This window comes from Camelus ferus, chromosome 29 (assembly GCF_009834535.1).
Source record: "Camelus ferus isolate YT-003-E chromosome 29, BCGSAC_Cfer_1.0, whole genome shotgun sequence".
Taxonomy (NCBI): domain Eukaryota; kingdom Metazoa; phylum Chordata; class Mammalia; order Artiodactyla; family Camelidae; genus Camelus; species Camelus ferus.
The window spans coordinates 26,687,858-26,707,548 of NC_045724.1; the positions used below are offsets into that span (position 1 = coordinate 26,687,858).

At 49.4% G+C, this 19,691-nt stretch overlaps 1 protein-coding gene across 4 annotated transcripts in view; it reads left to right on the forward strand.

Moving 5' to 3' along the window:
* LOC102517823 (ST18 C2H2C-type zinc finger transcription factor) overlaps positions 1-19,691 on the forward strand; it is an 84,934-nt gene that overhangs the window by 37,364 nt on the left and 27,879 nt on the right. For 3 of the 4 annotated variants that reach the window (XR_004316042.1, XM_032470075.1, XM_032470077.1), the window contains exons 6-11: positions 3,959-4,093; positions 5,550-5,640; positions 6,611-6,715; positions 7,613-7,806; positions 9,987-10,195; positions 18,383-18,628. Coding sequence is in view for 3 of the 4 variants with exons in the window: in XM_032470075.1 (XP_032325966.1) it covers positions 3,959-4,093; positions 5,550-5,640; positions 6,611-6,715; positions 7,613-7,806; positions 9,987-10,195; positions 18,383-18,628 (980 nt within the window). In the remaining variant the exon portion in view is untranslated. The remainder of the gene's footprint in view (positions 1-3,958; positions 4,094-5,549; positions 5,641-6,610; positions 6,716-7,612; positions 7,807-9,986; positions 10,196-18,382; positions 18,629-19,691) is intronic. The other variant, XM_032470076.1, reaches the window with a different exon arrangement.

Genomic DNA, 19,691 nt, shown 5'->3' on the forward strand with positions numbered 1-19,691 from the left:
GTTAAGGGGGGGACTGGGGATTGAACCCAGGACCTCGTGCATGCTAAGCACGCACTCTACCACTGAGTGAGACCCACCCCCGGCATTATTTAATTTTCAGTCATTCTTCCTTCCTTACTAGCACACACAATGAGGCTTCATCTTACAACTGACTGTATCTTCCAGCCAATGAAATCCAGTCTTTGGAGAACCTTTACTTGTGCCATAGCTTAAAACACTGGAAGATACTTTGGTCATTTTCATAGAACTTTTAAAACTTTATTTTTTTCTCTACAAAAATTAACAAGACAATAGAAAGTGCGTTTGTGAACACAGGTCATGCTGGAGACTGAGAACCACTAAATGAGGCTGGATGCGTCAACAGCGTATCCCACTGGGGAGGCGAGGTCCTGCCTTGGAGGGTTACAGTCCATGCAGGGAGCTCTAGACCACAGGAGACCAGGAGGAAGCAGGCAAAAATGTGAAGCCAACTGCAGGGGACTCTGGGCTTCACCCAGAAGATGCTCTAGTCAAGTGTCCGCTCCTTGCTCCCTGTCCCGGGCGTGGGAGCCAGGGCATTAGAGGAGATTTTTCCCTCCAGTGCGTATTCCATGTTTCTAAGTAAGCACTCATCGTGGACGATGGCTGTGCTGTTTGAATTTCCAGGCACGTTGGGCACAGGACTTCACTGTTAGAGAGAGAACACTGGGGTTTTGAAACACTGTTTCACCCAAGCAATGCTACTGTGACAAATTCTGGCTGTGCTGTTGCCACCAAGCACTTAAGGAGACTTTGGGCCGCAGTATAAGGAGCATCGCCATGTGATTTATTGCACAGCCTAGACACTTTCGGGGGAAGGGGAGCGATGTGAACAATGCCACAAGTCCATCGGGTGTGACTAGGACAGTCCCAGGCAAAGCGGGACGTGAGGTCACCGGAGTTTAAAGTCACCTTCACGAGGCAGCATCCAACAAAGAAAATAAAAGGAGAGCCAGGCCTGAGAGCCGCGCAGAGCCCCAGTGCCAGCTCGCGTCAGGCACGGGGACGGCGCTGGAGAGCATCGCGTGGGCATCTTTGTTCCTCTGCTGGGGAGGGGCTTGTCGACTCAGTGCAGGACGGACTGTCAATGGCTCACACCTGGTCAGGGGCCAGCCTGCCTTATCTCCCACACCCTCTCTGGCTCTCCTTATACAAAGAGTGGGGCCAGGAGGGAAATACTCGACGCCAGCCCTTCCAGCGTGGTGTAGCGATGCGGTCTCACCTGGACGAGATCCGAGGCCGGAAGGCCCTCGAAACAGATGTCGCTTCTCTATCTCTCTAGTTCACTCTCACGGGGCGGTCCCCCCCCCCCCCCATTTCATGTTCAGCAAACAGCCAGGATTCTGACTAGCGTTCTACCGATGTTACGCGCCTAAATGAACCTGACGTTTGGCAACAGTTTTGGATTAGGTAAAAAAATATTCCCTGCAAAATCACACGTCAAAACTCCGAACACATCCCCTTGTCTCGTACAGAAAACAGTGTCGTCTGCACGTCGCGGCATGAAATCCTGCCTCCCAGGAAACACACATGCCAGCTGCTCCCACTCTCTCACGACCCGCGGCGGCTCCCTGCCGACCCCGCCCTCCCTGCAGGGCACGGGAGGGGTCCTTGGCTCCGCCCCCTTTTGAAGCCACGCCCCTCGTAATTGCATTACGTCCGGCCTGCCGGGCCCATCCGCGGCCGGCCGCGGGGCGGCGCGTGTCACGCCTGCTGCTTGCAGCTTTCTGCCCTGGAGACGCCTGTCGCGCCCGGCGGCGACGCCCGGCTCCCGGTGCCCCGCGCGGGGCCGGAGCACGCGGGCCGGGCAGCCTCGCAGCCAGGACCGGTGCCGGCGCCCGCAGCCCTCTTGCCGCGGGCGTGTGCGGATGAGCTACGTTCGCTCTCGGCGTCCTGGTTCCTGATGCTGCGCGTCCTGGGCCGCCGGCAGCCTCCTCCGCCCCACGCCGGTCCTTCCTCGGACGCCCTGCCCGTCTGGCTCTGGGTCCTCTGGACGCCCCGGGAGGGAGGGACAGGCTGGCCCCAGTGACTGGCGTTGGCGTTTGATGCACGAGTTCGGGGGGCAGCTTTGGCTCTAAGACTGCATTTCTGTTTTATCTACCAACTCAGTCACCAGTGTGAAGTATGTTCATCTTCACTTATTTTGCATATTTATGTAACATTTATCTAACCCTCCGCCATGTGTGTGCCAGCAATTAAAACCCGGGCTTGTCTCAGTCTTCCCCCTCTAGGCTGCCGTCCCGGGCAGCCCGGCAGAATGTGTGACAAGGTGTCCCTTTCCTCCGCGGGGCTGCCCCGGGGACGCAGCGCCCTCCCGACCCCTCAAGGCGGCCTCCAGTCCGTGTCCTTCCAGTCCCTGGGAGTCCCCGCCAGGATGTGTCCCCGCCAAGCCTCTGCCTCTGCCTTCAGTTTCTGCTTCCAGAGTGAAATTGGTAGCTTCTCCGTCGTTACTGCTGACTGAGCCAAAGCAGGAAGCCACTGGGGTCTCGGCGCCTCGGGCCCCTGCACCGCTGCGCACTGGTCGGGCCTGGCGAGAGATGGCATTCTTTTTTTTCTCTTTATTGAGGTGTAGTCAGTTACAGTGTGTCCGTTTCTGGTGCACAGCGTCATGTTTCAGTCACACATGGACATGCATATATTCCTGTTCATATTCTTTTTCATTATGGGTTACAAGATATTGAATATCGTTCCCTGTGCTCTACAGAAGAAACTTGTTGTGTATCTATTTTATATAGAGTAATTAGTATCTGCAAATTTCGGACTCCTAATTTATCCCTCACCACCCCCTTCCCCGCTGGTAACCATAAGCTTGTTCTCTATGTCTGTGAGTCTGTTTCTGTTTCGTAAACAAGTTCATTTGCATCTTTTTCTTTTTTTAGATTCCACATATGCGTGACATCATATGGCATTTTTCTTTCTCTTTCTGACTTGCTTCACTTAGAATGACAATCTCCGGGTCCATCCATGTTGCTGCAGATGGCATTATTTCATTCTTTTTAATGGCTGAGTAGTAGTCTGTTGTATAAATATACCACAGCGTCTTTATCCAGTCATCCTTTGATGGACACTTAGGTTGCTTCCATGTCTTGGCTGTTGTAAATAGTGCTGCTATGAAAATTGGGGTGCGTGTCTTTTTGAATTAGAGTTCCCTCCAGATACGTGCCCAGGAGGGGGATTGCTGGATCATAGGTTAGGTCTATTTTTAGTCTTTTGGGGAATCTCCATACTGTTTTCTATAGCAGCTGCACCAAACTGCATTCCCACCAGCAGTCTAGGAGGGTACCTCTTCCACACCCTCTCCAGCATTTATTGTTCATGGACTTTTTGATGATGGCCATTCTGGCTGGTGTGAGGTGACACCTCATGTTGTGATTTGCATTAAGAGGTGGCATTCTTGACTCGCATCCTAAGTCTTGTCCCCACATGGCCAGGAGCAGCCACTTGAACCCAGAACCAGGACCCCCTGCAGCCAGGACCCCTGGACAGGCCAGCTGGCCCGCCTCAAATACAGTGGCTTCTTCACTGTGTGATTGTGAATCTGGCTTTTTCCAGATTCCTCCTCCAGGAGACAGTTTTGGTTTAAACAAATTGTTTCTTTTTCACTGTATTTTTTTCTTTTCCGGACCCTACTCGTCCTCTGGTACAGGGCTGACTTTTCATCACGAGGCTCTGACTACACCTTGTGACATGACAGCTTGAACCCTCTCTGTGTCCCCCTTCCCCTGCCCTGGGTCAGCCTTGGCTGAGGAGACCAAGAGGATGCAACACAGTTTCTATGCTTCCACAGGCCTTCATTGAGGGTCTTGTTCAAGGCAACATGGGGAGAATGTTTATGATGAGAAAGCTGAGCAGAGCAAGGAGATCGCCTGCAGGGCCGCTCCGCGGGGTGGGAGGGAAAGCGCAGTGACCAGATGATTCTCGTGATTTAATTCCTCCATAGATTCACCGAGGCCTGAAAAGAGGGAGACCAGGTGCCCCATCCCCGGGTGCGACGGCACGGGGCACGTGACGGGGCTGTACCCCCACCACCGCAGCCTTTCGGGGTGCCCCCACAAAGTGCGGGTCCCCCTGGAGAGTGAGTACCGCCCACCCCCTAGAGGAGGGGGCTGCTTGTACATCCACGGTGTGACCCATGGACGTCCAGAGTGTTTGCTCTGTGTGTCAAGACCATTTCTGTTGAGCCGGGTTTTTAAAACATGCTGTGTTAATAGAAAACTTGGGGTACAGTCAGGCTGTAGATCAGGAGACGGCTGACATTGAGAAGATCGTTTGCTACTTACTCACGGGCCCCAAGATGGGGAGGCACCTCAGGCCGGGAGGGGGGCACTGGGGGCAAGAGCCTTCGCTGTGGCTCCCTGGAAGGGAACAGAGTAACAGGCCCCGGACTGGCTAGCGGGAGGTCCTTCAGGGGGCCCTGGGGCGTGGGGCTGTCTGTGGCTGGCTGGGACCTGGCCCCAGGGGTTAGGGCAGCTGCAGAGTGTCCTGAAGGGTGACACCCTGCAGAGGAGGCAGGCAGGTATGGGCTCCACATTGGATGGCTTGCATTCGCAAAGTGTTCACTACCTCTAGGAATTAGCAAGCCCTGGGGCGGGGGGGGGCGTGTCTCCAGGAGGCCCGATATCAAAGCATTAGAATCCAGGAGATACCAGGTCCTGTCTCATCCGAGGCCTCAGTGCCTCCTCTGACACAGGACGTGAGTCACGTCCCCACCGTCCTCCTGCCTCCCCTCTGCGCACAGGGACACGTGGTGTCTGTGATGTCTCCCGAGGGCCCTGAGTGAGGACCAGTCTGGGTTGGTCTCTTCACGGCAGCCCTGCTGGGGGCTGAGAGACTGGAGGAAAAAGAGACGGCAGAGCTGCTCCTGCGTTTTGAAATACCCGCATGTCACATCCTCTACTTACTGGACCCAGTTATTTAAAGTCCTATTGAGTCACACCAGCCACAGGGAGAGAGGTGTCTCAGCATCACCCTTCTCAAAAGCACGGTTCTGCAAATCACTGAAACCAGCCCTTTCAGAACCGCCCTGATCAAAGGGATTACCTGAGTGTCCACCCAGCTCTTTCACGGACACAGAAGGCAGCGGGGTGGGGACTGGCGAGTTGTGATCAAAGAATCAAAATAAAATCTCCTAGGAGATGTAGGAGACTCCATGCAGACTCCGCGCAGTGGGGAACAGACAGAGCTGTTTGACAAATAGTGGCCTCTATCCACCCCCAGGGAGAAGGAAGTAAATACACAAGGAATGTTAGGAGTTTTTCAGTTTAAGTTAAATAAAAGCAGAAAAAGTCTCGTTTAAGTCCAGGGTTAACCATCCATGAGGTTTAGAGAAATTAAAACTGAAACGAGCTTGCTGAATTTAATTTCTGAACTTCTTAAGTGTTTGTTAATTTCCACCCGAGTATCTCTGGGGCGGGGGCACGGTGGATTGTGTAACTAAATTCATTTGAACGCCAAGTGAGAAATCAGTTTGTTGGTATGTGATGTATTTCTGGTAAACGGCTCTTTTCTTTTATGTGATATTTTGTGCTTAGTTCTTGCCATGCATGAAAATGTGCTCAAGTGCCCCACCCCGGGATGCACAGGACGAGGGCATGTCAACAGCAACCGCAACACGCACAGGAGGTAATTGGGGTGAGACTTGTCCACCACAAAAACGCGGAACTCACCATGTGTTATCAAAATTGTTGGATCACTGTCAAATATGGCAGCACCTGACACAGATAAGAAATAGTCTCAGTGTGTGCAGAGTGGGAAAAAAACCTTATTATTTACTTCCGTAGAAATTTTCACCTAGCAGCCAAGTATGCCAACAAAAAAACGATATATTTGAAGACTGGGGTAGATGCTCATATAGTGATACACAGAGAGCTTGTTCTCGGCTCTGAACCTCCCCAGGGCTGTTTGCCGTGAAAAGAGTTGCTTAGGGGTTATCTTGAATTCTCATCCAATAAGCATTAAAAAGGAACCAAAGAGCTTCCCGATTGCTGAGGGTAAACACCATCCCATTTCGCTGGGATTCATTTCATTGAGACGGCAACTAACTTAGAGCACATATGTGCATTTATACATAAATGTATTGTGTACATGTAAATATTTCCGTGAACATGCGTATTGTTTTATGTGTGTTATGTATAGATTATGTGGTCATGAGAGACTCAAGCTCACTCATAAACATATTACCTGAAAACCTCATATTCTGTAATCTCCATTTAAACCAAGATGTAAAATTAAGTCCCTAACATTTTGCAAAAGATCCTAAGATCTCGTGGAATTATCGTGCTACATCTAAAGTTGGACAATTGCGGTTGGGTGAACGTATTCTACTTAAATTAGTATAAAGTTTCCAAGTAATTTAGTCATATTTTGATTTTAAATTAGTTTTTTGTTTATCACCTCTGAGACGAGTTTGGGGGACAAATGTTGACGCAGTAGTTTGCAAAACCCTTTGGGATCTTTTCATACGAGAACGGTGCTAAGTGAACTATTAATACGACCTAACATTCGGTGCGTGCCAAGTATGCCGTGAGGTATGTGCCAAAGCAAATTACGTTCTCTTTGTAACTCAAATTCTCCCACTTTTTTTTAAAAACAGTCTTTCTGGTTGTCCAATTGCTGCAGCTGAAAAATTGGCGATGTCCCAGGACAAGAGTCAGCTAGATTCTCCGCAAACCGGGCAGTGTCCTGAGCAGACTCACAGGTAGGGTGTCCCAGGGCGCGTCCAATTCCTGCAGGCGGTGCTCCTACGCAGAGGGTCCCTCACCCACCACATGCCACTCGCCATGGGCTCCCTTGTCCCAGTGCACAGCCGCCAATGTCCACTGGGGAGGCTGGACCCCTTCATCATGCTGTCAGTGAACTACTAGACCCTCCGGAAGTTTACCTTAAAACTCACCTGCAATGCAGAGGTAACATCATGCAGGCGAACATAAAAGATACAAAAGATGCGATGAGATATATTAATCAAAACTCTGGCAATTTAATAGGTAAAATATTGAAATGCTGTTTAAAATAGGACTTAAAGCAGTTAAAAAAAAAAAAAAAGATGCAGTCTGGAGGTGGGGGAAAAGGTGAAAAGCCTGGGAAGAAATTCACATTCTGGAATCGAGCTCCTGGTGCCGTCAGGGCCCCGCCAGCACTGCTGAACAGAACATAATGACGTTTCCCCCGTTCGTTACCCCTGTGGCCTCGCCCTGCTGCTCGGATTCACAGTCCCAGCCAGCAGAACGTGCACCCCTTATCGGTGCCCTGAAGACAGTCCAGGACTCTTTCCTCCAAGGCGCTCAGAGAGCTAACAGCGCTGAGCGCCCGCTCCCTGCGGCCCCCGCGGGGGATGCACGGAGGCCCGCACTTCCTCCTTCGCTGACAGGACGCTCAGACACACGCCACGCGGCCTCGCCGCAGCCGCCAGGCCCCCGCGTGTCCCCGGCCCTCCCCCCGCCCCACCCTGCAGTGACCACAGCTCCTTCCCACATGAGAGCGCGCGTCTCTGTGGGCACCGCCGGGCGCGACTGTCCCACCTGCCTTAGCTGCTACTGCCGGTACGCTCGCCAACACTTCATCCTGTGTCTTTTCAACTCTGCCCCTCCCTCTCCAGGACAAGCTTGGTCAAGCAAATCGAATTCAATTTCCGATCACAAGCCATCACCTCTCCCAGAGCCACCGGGTCAAAAGAGCAAGAGAAGTTTGGAAAAGTACCTTTCGATTATGCCAGTTTCGATGCCCAGGTTTTTGGTAAACGGCCCCTGGTACAAACAGGTCAAGGACGAAAAACACCACCGTTTCCCGAATGTAAGCTTCGAGGGCTAACACGTATTCCCCCCAAAACGCGTCCTGTGTGTGTGGGGGGGGAGGGGGAGGCGCGTACTTCACTGTGTGATGTACCCCTTACTGAGAGGAGGGAGCGTGTCGCACAGTGAAATAAAATAGGAGTAACTGTAATGAGTAAATCAGCATTACTGAGTTTACCTGAAGCTACCCCGAACATGGTGAAGAGTCAGTGGATTAATTATTCTACAAATATGGTGCCCTTGTTGAGTTTAAATACGGTAATTCTAAAGAACTTTTAATTCCCATTTAGCCAGAACTGGGATTAATACACCGAAAACTGCAATTGCTACTATAATACAGTGATTTGGATTCATGTTAAAATTACAGAAATTTAATCGGTGAAATATTAGAATACTGCTTAAAATATTACTTACCTCTGCCAAGGAGTTCAGACTGAAGGTGTTAGAAAAAGTGAAAGGCTGGAAAGAAACTCACAATCAAGAATCAAGATTTTACTGGGAAAGAAGAACGTGCGTGGCTGTGTGAACTGTCAGCCCGAGTTTAAGGACCAATACAGAGACGTCCACAACGTGGCGCCCTCAGAGCTAGCACGTCCGCACCGACGGCTGTGGTGCCGACGCCGTAGCCCACGAACCCCGGTGTTCTCACTGACACCTTTCCTCGGGCTGTCCAGTCTGTGAATATTCTAACGGAAAGGTGAGAAAGTGAATGCTGGGAACAAACCCAGACATGATGCTGCGTTATCGTGACCTAACTGTACGGATCTCCCAGTTTGAATCCTCCGTAGATTGTGAATTTTTTACCACATTGTACGAACCCGTGGAACGTCTTTGTTCCCAGGTGTGGTTACCTAGACTCAGTGCCCTTAGGAACACCGGGTACTTGCCTCCTCCTGTGATGAGAATCACCTTTTTCAAAGAACTGGAATGCCACATGAAACCTCACGGTGGAGAAGCAGACTTGAAAGGAGCGTGTCCGACAACCAGAAGCACATTATACTCCAAAAGATGTTTCACCTCTTCTTACTAAAAATAGGGGCTAGCCGACACAAATAGCCTCCGACAACCTGTTAGATTCAAGAAGAAAAAATGTTTGCACACAATATTTTGTATCTATCTGCACAAATACAGATGTGTACCTGTATATACACACACATATGGTTTTATTGTGTATACACAAGATAAACATACATCCCTTTTGGTTTAATTCAGGTGAAGCTAGTTAACACGGACATTCTGCACACTCACAGAACGTGGGTATTGATTTAAAAGCAGAAAACGTTCAGTGACATTTTCATATTTTTACAACTACAGGAATAACATCTGGTAATGTTTTAAACTATTTTAAGAAAATAATGATTAAATATTTAAACTAAATGCTATTTACAGTCAAATAGCTAAACGCTTTTCTGTTAGCCCACATTAAATCTTGGGTGTGTCTCCTGGGCCCTGAGTGATGTTTACAAACACCCGGAGTGAAGAATGCACGTTCAATTCCCTCTCTCAGCAATGCCTTGGCGCCCACAACAGGCGCGGAAAGCAGGACTCAGCCTTGACAGCTCAGTTGCCTTTGGGTTCACCTTGAGAACACGTGCTCCGCCCTGTACCTGAGCATGAAAATGCCAGCTTGCTAAAGATGTTCCAGCTACTTAGATCCACCGAATTGGGTGAAGAACAACACCCAGGGATTTAAGCACAAAACAAACTTGTGTACCAAATAGCAAAAATGTATAAATTGCTACTGTGAAAACAAATATTGAAAGGATGCTTTTCTGCTGGAACTGCTGGTCCTCGCACACCGTTTGCAGATGTACAAGCCTCAAGCCTCTCTAGCCCCTGATCGGTTTTGCCAGCGTGTTTTTGTAATCTACAGTTTTTGCTACCAATACTGCCAGTGCACCTGTCTGGTAACATTAGTTACGGAGGTTTTGTCATAAGAAGTGTAAATACAAAAAAATATTAAGAGAATAGGCATTCTTTCCCAGCAATCACATCATTTGATCTATGACCTTCTGTGAAAACCAGTCTGAATAACCTTCATTTAATGTACTCATGGATAATGGAGCGGGTTTTAATTTATTCTTCACATATTTTAATGCAAGAAGTTATATCTTTAAAACAAATCTGTTTAATGACTACATCCATGTCCATGCAATTGCTAATCAAATCTCTCTTCAACAGTGAAGCATTTTTCCAATGCAGGGAAATTTCCTAATCGACTGCCTAGTGCAGGCGCCCACACACAGAGTCCACGGCATGCCAGCTCATATAACTACGGTCAGCGCGGGGAAGACACCCACGTGGCAGCAGCTGCCATCCTGAACCTCTCCACCCGCTGCAGGGAGGCCGCAGACATCCTCTCCAGCAAACCACAGGGTCTGCATGCCAAGGTAGGCTGGTCCAAGAGCCCGGAGGGTGGGCCAGAGACTGAACTGGGAGAGTAAACTGCCTTTCATGATCCTAGCCATGCGTGCCACCCCCCCACACGCCCCCCACCCCCCTTATCTTGGGAAGAGACTCAGAAAAAGGCAGACAGGGATGAGTGTGGTGGATTTGGGGAGAGGGGGAGAGTGGCTGTGCTGCAGGCTGTGTGTGCACCCAGGCTGGGGGAGAGGTGGTGATGGAGGCTGGCTGGGAACGTTGATAGAGCCCAGACCTCTTTCTGTGTTGGGGACGTAGGCGCAGGAGGACAGAGGGTTGTCACTGGAATCAATCTGAACAACGGAAGCCGTTCACTGTCTTTGAGTCTAAGATGGTAGGACACGTCCAAGTCAACAGCAGTGTGTAAAATGTTGGCAAAATCCATGAAATGTCATTATTGTGCACATTGCTACTGTATCCCGTAAGGTGGTCCGTGTTGCTGTAGCCTTCTCGAAGGATGCATTGTAAAACCAGGTATGTTCAATCAACAAGAGATGACTCATGGGGGGGTCTTGAGAACTCAAGGCCCAAATTGAAATCCAGAAATCTGTTCTGTGAAGTGTACGAAGACCCCCCACTTTCGGGAGCTCATGAAATTCATCACGTTTCTCTAATAACCTCTCCTTCCCGACTAACACTGAGAAGGTGACATCGTGTTGACGACACCTTGATGGAAATAAAACCAAAGATCCTTTGTCCTTGCTGGTTGAGGAGGGGGCTGTCATGTTTCCGAGTAACTCTGACCCTCAGGGGGAGTGTGAGAGCCTCCTGCAGTCAGCTGGCGCTGGGAACGCAGGGCTACACGGAGGGCTGTTAAAAGCAATTGTTTTCCTACCTAGATGGCTGGAGCCAGCTGAAATAGAGAGCCAGGCTTATTTGGAGAAGAAATTTTCCCCTCCCTTTCGGGGACGAGCCTCTGGGTGAAACTCTAACCTGAAACTCAGCGAGCACAGGCTCCTGCCCCCACCGTCTAAGCACAGCCCGTTCCTGGGGTGGTCAGCTGCTCACCTGCGCTGTGCCAGGCCTTCGGGACAGCAGGGACCGCAGGGGCATCGAGCATTTGACAGAAGAATCAGAATTAGCTTCTGGACAAATCTGAGCCAAGTAAACCCCAGGAAGAGTTGGTGGCCAAAAACCACTCAAAAACAATTTTTAAACCAATGAGGTTCTTAAAACAAAGAAAAACACATTGCCTAAAAAATATAAAGAAACTGCCAAGCTGGCCAAAATCACAGGAATTCAATCACAGAAATTACTTGCATAAACGAATGTTGTAGGGTCCTTTAATATGGAACTTTGGTGATTTTCAAATTCATTTTTAAAAACCTGAGTGAATTTCTCTTTTCTAAAGGGATGTTCTAATATGCAGTGAGTTGAAGAAATACTGAGCTATCTTCTTTCTTGGTGCTTTATTGTTTGTTTGTTTAGGCTGTTCCCCTAAGAATAAAAGTGCCAGTGTGATGATGATTAATGCCACTTAAATTACTTGAGGAAATGGTTGTGAAATGGAGGCTTTCCGTCTGCATGGGTAGATACTTTTTAGTGTCTCAGAATTCTGCCTCTAATCTTTACCTTCTCCACGTCCTATTAATCGCTGAAGCCAAACAGAGACTCAAATGAAGAAAAGATGTTCTTCTCTTTTTAAAATGCATTTCTGTTCGGAAAAGCGACTTAAACCAGCACATTTCAAAAATTCAAACAGCGGACTTGCTGTGTGTACTTCAGCTCCTCTTGGGAGCGCCCCAGGTGAAGGGGTTGCTCTGTGGAGCAGACACGCCCACCCTCGGGGACAGGAACCCCTCTGCTCATCTCAGCCTCCAAAGAGCCAACAGGTTGCCCCGGCAGGAGCCACACCGCTGACGTGGCGGCGAGCGTGGAGGAGACAGCACACCTGCGACCGGCTTTTAGGAGAAGTCGGCGATGCCAGCAGTTTCAAAAATCGTTTTCCCGCAAGAATTGTGTCCTTGGACATGGTGGTTGTTGAAATAGGCTCCCTCTGGCAGCCAGGAAAGCCACTTTGTATGGAGCCCTCTTCCAGACGCACATTTGCACACAACTGCCACAATTTGTGAAATTCTCGCCCGGTTGGATCCTATTTTCTGAATTTAAAAAAGAAACTCATAAATTCCTGAAACCACAAAAAAAGTAATTATTGTGCAGGAAAAAAAAAGAGAGAGAGAAAGCCAAAGTAATTAACCCCGGAAAGCGGGCTCTGATCAAACAGTGCCCGGTGACAGCCAGGCCTGTCGCCCCGTTGGCCTCTGCTCTGTGGCCTTTCCTCAATGTGGGAGTAGGTGTACACACGCTTCCTGTCCACGCAGAATCCTAGCCTGATCCTCTCTCCACCAGGATTTGGTGGTTCCCCGTGGCCGGCTGTTAATGTGTTTATTTCGGCTACCCAAACCCATAGGTCTCTCAGGTTCCCTGTTTAGAAAGAAAGATGCAGAGATAACTGACGTTCCCCTACTCTTGTCTTCTAGAGCTGAGCGTAGAAGCATTTTTGATGGGCTAGGTGGCAGGTGCACTCAGCTGTCCCAGCCCTAGCGCTGCAGGTGCTTGGCTGCCCAAGCCACAGGTTAGAGCCCATCAGAGACCCTGCCTTCAGGGAGCTTGCAGACACGGCGGATGAAGGAAGGGCCATTCTGGGTGGAGAGCTGGGTCTCCAGAGGTGACCGGCCTCGGGAGGTGCGTGGGGGGCTTTGCAGGGACCTTGGTCAGGTCTCGGACGGGGAGGGCTTCTTGCTTTCCTTCCCTCCATCCGGTCCCTTCTTTTACTCAATGAGCTTCTCTGAAGCTGCTTCAAGAGCCCAGTGAGAGAACAAATAACAGACCATGCTGTCATGCGTGGGCATGATACTGTTAAAGTCAAGCTGGAGGAACGCTTGCCTTGAAATTACCTTTATACTCACTTGTCAGGACAAATGCAGATTTTTTTTCATGCTGTGGGCAAGCTCACATCTGACTCCACGTTTAGGGGGAGACCTGAATTCATGATTTGCAAAATTCTGCTCTTATGGAAGGTAAGGGGGCAGAGGCTGACCTTAGAGAGGCAAGAGAACTTCTTCTAAAAACAATGAAGGATGGCAGCAGATGTTCCAAAGTCTCTTCTTCTGAAGTTTCTCAGCCTGAGCATCTGTCTGCCCAACACTCAGACTTTCCTCCGTCGCCCGTCCCCAACGCTGTGCTGAGATCCCAGAGCTAACATCACCCATCACTGCCCAGACTCCAGTCCACTAGGTCCTGAAAGCAGAGCTTAGGAGGAATTCTTTGTTAAACTCCAATCCAGCACGTACACAACGCTCCTATACCATCTAAATTGCCTGTGTGTGTTCTAAGTATCTCCCCGAGGAACCGAGTCAGGAGGAGAAGTTAGCAATAGCAGTGCTCGGCAGAGGTCGTCGTGGTTAAGGGAACGCTCGCGTGAAGGAGTCCTCCATGATACTGGCACTGTCCTTGGTCCTGAGATTTGTATAATGTCCTTCATCCCCATTTGGAATTACTAGGAGTTTACAAAACATACGTGGACCACAGCTTCAAACCTTCTCCCTTTAGTCCAGCTCCTGAGGTGAGCTCAGGGCTGTGCAGAAACGGGCAGCCCAGAGGAGTGAGCTCTGGGCTTCGCCGCGGTCTCTGAGCCCCGAGCTCCGTGACTTCCCAGCTTTCCTCCTCCTCCTCTCGTCCCCGGAGGTGGGAACACGCATACAGTCTATCTTTATCCTGATCGCTGCTGCTTGCCAAGCGTTCTGTTGTTTGTTTTGGTGTTTTCCCCACCTGTTTAGACAAAGTGGCATATGCGCAGTGTGCCTTAAAAGAAAACAAAAAATTGACACTTGCTTGAAATGTTTAAAGTTCAAAGTCTGTTTTGTGCTTGAACAAGGCCTAGAAACAACAGGGTATCACGTTGCCAGTCCCGCTGCCTGATGGCAATAGCCTGGCGGCTGGGTGCGGGGGTGGGGTCAGGACCCAGAAGAAGCCTTTTTCAGTAACCTGTGCGTGAAGTCAGAGTATGCTATAGACTCAGAATGAAATGTTCCGAGAGCCTCGAGTCAGGGTCTCAGGGAACCGGCTGGCCTGTGTGTGGGGGAAGCTGCCTCTTGACCTCCACGTGGAACAGCGCGGGGAGGCCTCCCTCTTGGTGTTGAAAAGCCCAGTTAAACGATTATTATTACGATCATCATCCTTATTATTTATTAGTTGTAGTTTATCCAACAGCTACTATGTGCCAGACACTGTAAGTCAGGACTTTGTCCATCTTAATCCTTTCTAATCCTTCTAGGAACTCTGTAAAGCAGGTATTGTTGTCCCATTTGGCGGGTGAAGAAACAGTAGTGTGGAGAGATTCCATAATTGGCTCTTGGAGCTGTCAAAGCTCAAATTTGAATTCACGCCTGTCCAACTTCTGATCTTCTTGAAGGTTTTATCCCTGCGTGGTAGACAGACTGCAAGCTTCCCTAAGCGTTGTCACTGACTATGATTCCAAGCCCCAGGCAGAAGTTTTGGGGAAACGGTTGTCAATTGAATAGCATACCTTGTATCCGTCACTTCCTTCTCTGAGTTCCATCACTGGCTTTGTATTGAGTACGTCTCACGAGTTTATACTGTTAATGGTTTTCATATTCAATTAGTAAGAATAAGATGTTTTCAGTTCATTTGCTCATTATTTAATACCCTGCCTCCTGGAAAACATATTTCAGAGGGCTTCCGATACCAAAGAGATACCCCCTCACCCCCAACAAAGCCCCCTGAAGTAGGAACAGAGGAGCAGGAGCGGAGAGACAGAAGCCGGGGGCTGGCCCCAGCAGACGACAGAAGCCGGGGGCTGGCCCCAGCAGACGCCGGGCTGAGGGGCCGTGCTCCTGCACCCGTCTCAGCCGGGTCGCAAGGCGAGGTGCGGGCGGCCGTATTAACAGAAAACTTATCAAATGAGGAAAACAAGGCTACCAATGTTCCATCAATGTCTTGAGAGTTAATACTTTTCATAATCAGACTATTTACAGTAAAATTATAATTTTGCTGCTTTTTTTTTTACTTGATCACCATCTTTGAATGTAAGATAATTTCAATCGTTGTAACAAGATAATGTTATCATTTGATGGCAAAATATGGGCAGAAAACAGCCGACGGCCTGTCCTCTGAATACAAATCCAAGAATTTCTGTTTTCCCTTTTGCTTCTCTTCAGAAAGCAAATTTCTACCCATAAGCGTAGCTAGGATGCCAGGCCGTCTCCTGCTTCCAGTGGTAAAAGGCTTTTCCCTGTGGCAGCAAAGTCCTCTTAATCATCCTTTTTATCCTTTTACTGGTCACATAATGTGCCTTTACATAGACGCAGTGTGATTTCATTAATCCTTTCTCTGTTAGCAGACATCCGAGTTGCTTCTTCTCTTACAGATAAGGATGATAACGAATAATCATCTCAACTCCAGTTCAGTAATAATTTATAATTACATCATCTATAGTGGTGTCATTTATAGTCATAATTTACATAATAATAATGAAAATTCAGTCTATTTCACTAAAAATCTCCGACAGGCATGAAACAAGCTCCTTGAAGGCAGGAACATGATAGTTTTCGATTTTCTTTTCCCCAAAACATAGTGGCTTGAAAGTATTCCGTGCTTTCTTGATGACTCGCAGATAAACGCACCACAGGCAGCGTCAGTGACTCAACCGGTGGTTGCTGATGTCGCTCCCAGGCTGGAAAGTACGTGAACAGTGCTGAACCCGAGCCCAGCCTCAAAGCCCCGAACACGTGACTGATGGACGTAAGGGCCTGAAGCAGTGCTTTGAAAACGAGCTTATTAGGGGTCAGGGTAGGGGGGCCCCGCCCCCCTGCAGCCCCTCCCACCCCCTCTGCATCCTGATTGTCCTGCCATTTGGAGTTCCAGGCACAGAGAGGAAGGGTGTCTGTTGATACTGCGCTGAGTAAAATCCGTGCAGTAAACGTGCGATCCATCCTTGACGGGCAGAGAGGGGCTCTTCTCTGGTGCCGTGCGTAATTGTCAGTTGCATCTGCGAGCTCACTTAAAGCCCATCTGTGCCCGCCCGGCCGCCTGGCCCCCCCAGTCCAGTCAGGTGCTCAGAGCAGCCGGCCTGGCTGGGGCGCGGGGCACAGGAAAGCTCCTCTTTAAACATTAGGAGTGATTTTTCCCCCAATTAGCCCGTGATTGCTCAAGATGTGCAACCATCACAGCTCTGAGAATCCCTAATTTTTTAATTGAGTCATCGGAAGATCTTTTTCCTGTAAAAACTAAAATATATATTCGTGTTGTCTTGGAATAGTGGGGTTGTTTTTTTTTTTTTTTTTTCAGTGAGCTCGAATCTGCACTATTTATGGGTTTTGCACTATAAAACGCTGCAACCCAGTCACGTGGTTGCTTTTTCCTAAGCCATCTGTCACAGAGGTCTGGAATTTTATGTGAATGTTGGTTGTGCAGTCTTAACCCAAGTTTTTAATTTTTTTTATGAAAAATGTCAGCAACTACAATATTTAGCATTTTACTATACATTGGCCATTAAACTTGATTGCGCTAGTCTGTTTCATGGCGATAGTTACATACCAGCTCTGAAGCCAAAAGTTGTTTTGATGTGCTTGTGGCCGACTTCATTGTCGTATCCTGGGGAGCGCGCAGCACCGACAGGGTTAATATCTTGGATTTTTGTAACTAAGGTTTGTTAAAGCTGGTATAAAAATGTATTTGATATTATACAGATGGCCTAAGATGCTGTGGTTACTGAGTTATTATCCCGGATCAGCTGTACTGTGAAATTCAGGGCTTAAAACTATCACAGGAGATTAAACTACTTACTAAAAAGGACACAAAGACGTGGCCAAAGCACCTTAGCACAAATGTATTAGGAGTGTATTTGCCTCCCACAAATAAAATAAAGCCTGCCTGCCTCGTGGGCCGGGAGACTGAGAACGGGGACTTTGCAGGCAAAACAAGCAAACTGAAGGGATGGGTTTTTTGTTGTTGTTCTTAAATTCAGGCACCAGCTACCTGGGTCACGCTCGGTGGGAACTGTTAAAGACAGGATGGGGGCAGAGTGTAGATGGGTGTTAAACTGAACCCCTGGGAAGTAATGGTTAAGGGGTCTCACTAACCTTCAGAGGAGACTCTTGCTTTGTGGCCAAAAGGGAAAAAGAGTAGAGACGTTGTCCAGAAGTTAACTGTGAATTGACGGATGATGGTGAAAATTCCAGAAAGGTATTCATTTGACCCACTTAGGAGAGTGACAAGCTGGTTCTCCCCGCGTCCCGGGAGTTACTGCCTGGCAGCGTCCCCGACTCGGGCCAGCGGAAGCCATCCTCCAGCATGTGACCTGTGGAAGGTCCAGGGCACATGGGGACTTTGTTGGCACTTGGACCTTAAAAACCAAATGAAGCTTAGCCAAAGGTCTCTCTCCCGAGGAGAACTGTGTTGAGGTGGAATTAGAGTCTCATACGAAGTAGCCGGAAAATAATCACTTTTATTCAGAAGTTTTCGCTGTAGAACCCCCACCCACCCCCCACAGTCACACTGGCAGCTGCTCCCTTACGGCCCCGGGGGAACCACGGTTTGCACTGTCTGCTTCCCTCAACCCACCCCCCGCAAGTCAAGCTTTTCTGGTTCAAGTCACCCAGGCAGGGTCAAATGTCCCTGTCGCAGGAACCTACCTTTCCAATAAAAACTCTCTTCCAGCTGGTTATTTTTGTGTGTTTTTCACGTCAGAATCACATTGTGATGGAGGGGGAGGAGCATTGTGCCTCTTTGTAAACTCAAGTGTTGAAGCTTTAAAGGACAGATTGAGAGCGACAATTCTGCAAACTAGAAAGACTGAAAGCTAAACTTGAAACACACACACACACACACACACACACACACACAAAATCAACAGAGATAAAACAGGTTTAACCAGTACGTTCAGTATTTGGACCATCTTATTTACATCAGGCTTACCTTTGTTTAAACCCAGAAACACGAAGCTCACTAATGGGGCTGCTTTTAAAAGTCTGCCTAAGAATTGAACATTAACCAAAGCAAATCAGAAAGCTAGATTTAAAATCAGATATACTTACATAAAAGCTTGCGTCTAAAATTATCCCTTAAAAGCCCCACATGGCCAGGCTACCACTGCAAACTGCTTAAATGTTTTTCTGTTTCCTGTTGCGTACCAGGGAGCCGAGATAGAAGTGGACGAAAATGGCACGTTGGACTTGAGCATGAAAAAAAGCCGAATCCTGGACAAGGCTGTGCCCCTAACTGCCACCAACACTTCTGTTCCAACCCCTTCCTCCTCCCCGTTCAAAACAAGCAGCATTTTGGTCAATGCCGCCTTCTACCAGGCCCTCTGTGACCAGGAGGGCTGGGACATGCCTGTCAACTACAGCAAGGCGCATGGGAAGACAGAGGAGGAAAAAGAGGTATTGTTGCAACACGTCTGTCCCTGAGTGTAGGACCGCGCGTGGGGGGCGAGGAGGTCATCTCTTCCTCCTGCACGGTTCCTCGCATCCCGTTTAGAGAACACGTAGTTCTGGGCCTTGTTTCCAGATGTGGTAAGGTGACAATTTTAAATTTCAGGAGAAATTCATAACTGACTCCAGCTCCCCCATCACTTGCCCAAAACCCCGTGTCACTCTAGTGCGTTTTATCCCCATCGTGGCTGCAGCTGTGTGCCCTGTGTGAGCGTGGGGTCCCCGTCCCCCCAGACGCCGCAGCCTGTGTGTCACTCAGCACCGAGACACCAGCCTGCTTGTTCTCTCTGCACCAGGGGCTAGAAGACAAGACAAACCAGGGACAAGGCAGAATCTCATCAGAGTCCCTCCCTTGGTTTCTTGGAGGGACGTGTTTGGCACCCCCCGTGCAGAGCCACGGTCTGGGGACGGGCTGTGGGCGTCGGGCGTCTCGGCGGCATCAACCCGAGGGCCAGAGAGGCGCATTTGCCGACTGGGTTTTCTTTGGAGATGGTTTCACCCCGCTGAAAGCCAGGCTTGGTGGCCGTGCAGAAATCCGTCAGCCTCCATCTCCTAGTTTGAGCCCCCTGGCTGGGTCTGATCGGCGGAACTTAACGTCACGCCAAAGAATTCATGGCCAGACCTTTCACTGTTTAGACTCTGTTTTGCAGATGTGACCCCAAGTATTACAGGATTGCTGTTTTGCTGTTTGTCAGGAGAGTGGTTTGTACGTGCCATTGACACGTTGAAGAGCTGAAATGGACATTTGGAAGTGTGCGTTGTCGCCCTTTTCAGCTTCGGGAAGTTCAGAGACTTTGAGGGGAGACTGACTGGGTTTCAGCAAACACTTTCACATCTCAGGGCAGGAGTCAATGTAAGCAGCAGTGACCACAAGCCTGGGTTGTTTCTGGTTCCCCTTCCTTCCTTCCCTCCTCCCCTCCCTCCCTGGCTCCCTCCTGCCCCGCATCCTCCCGGCATCGCTGCCTCCAGGCCTTCAGTCGGTCCGGAGGTGCTGCGCCACCCGGGACACGCG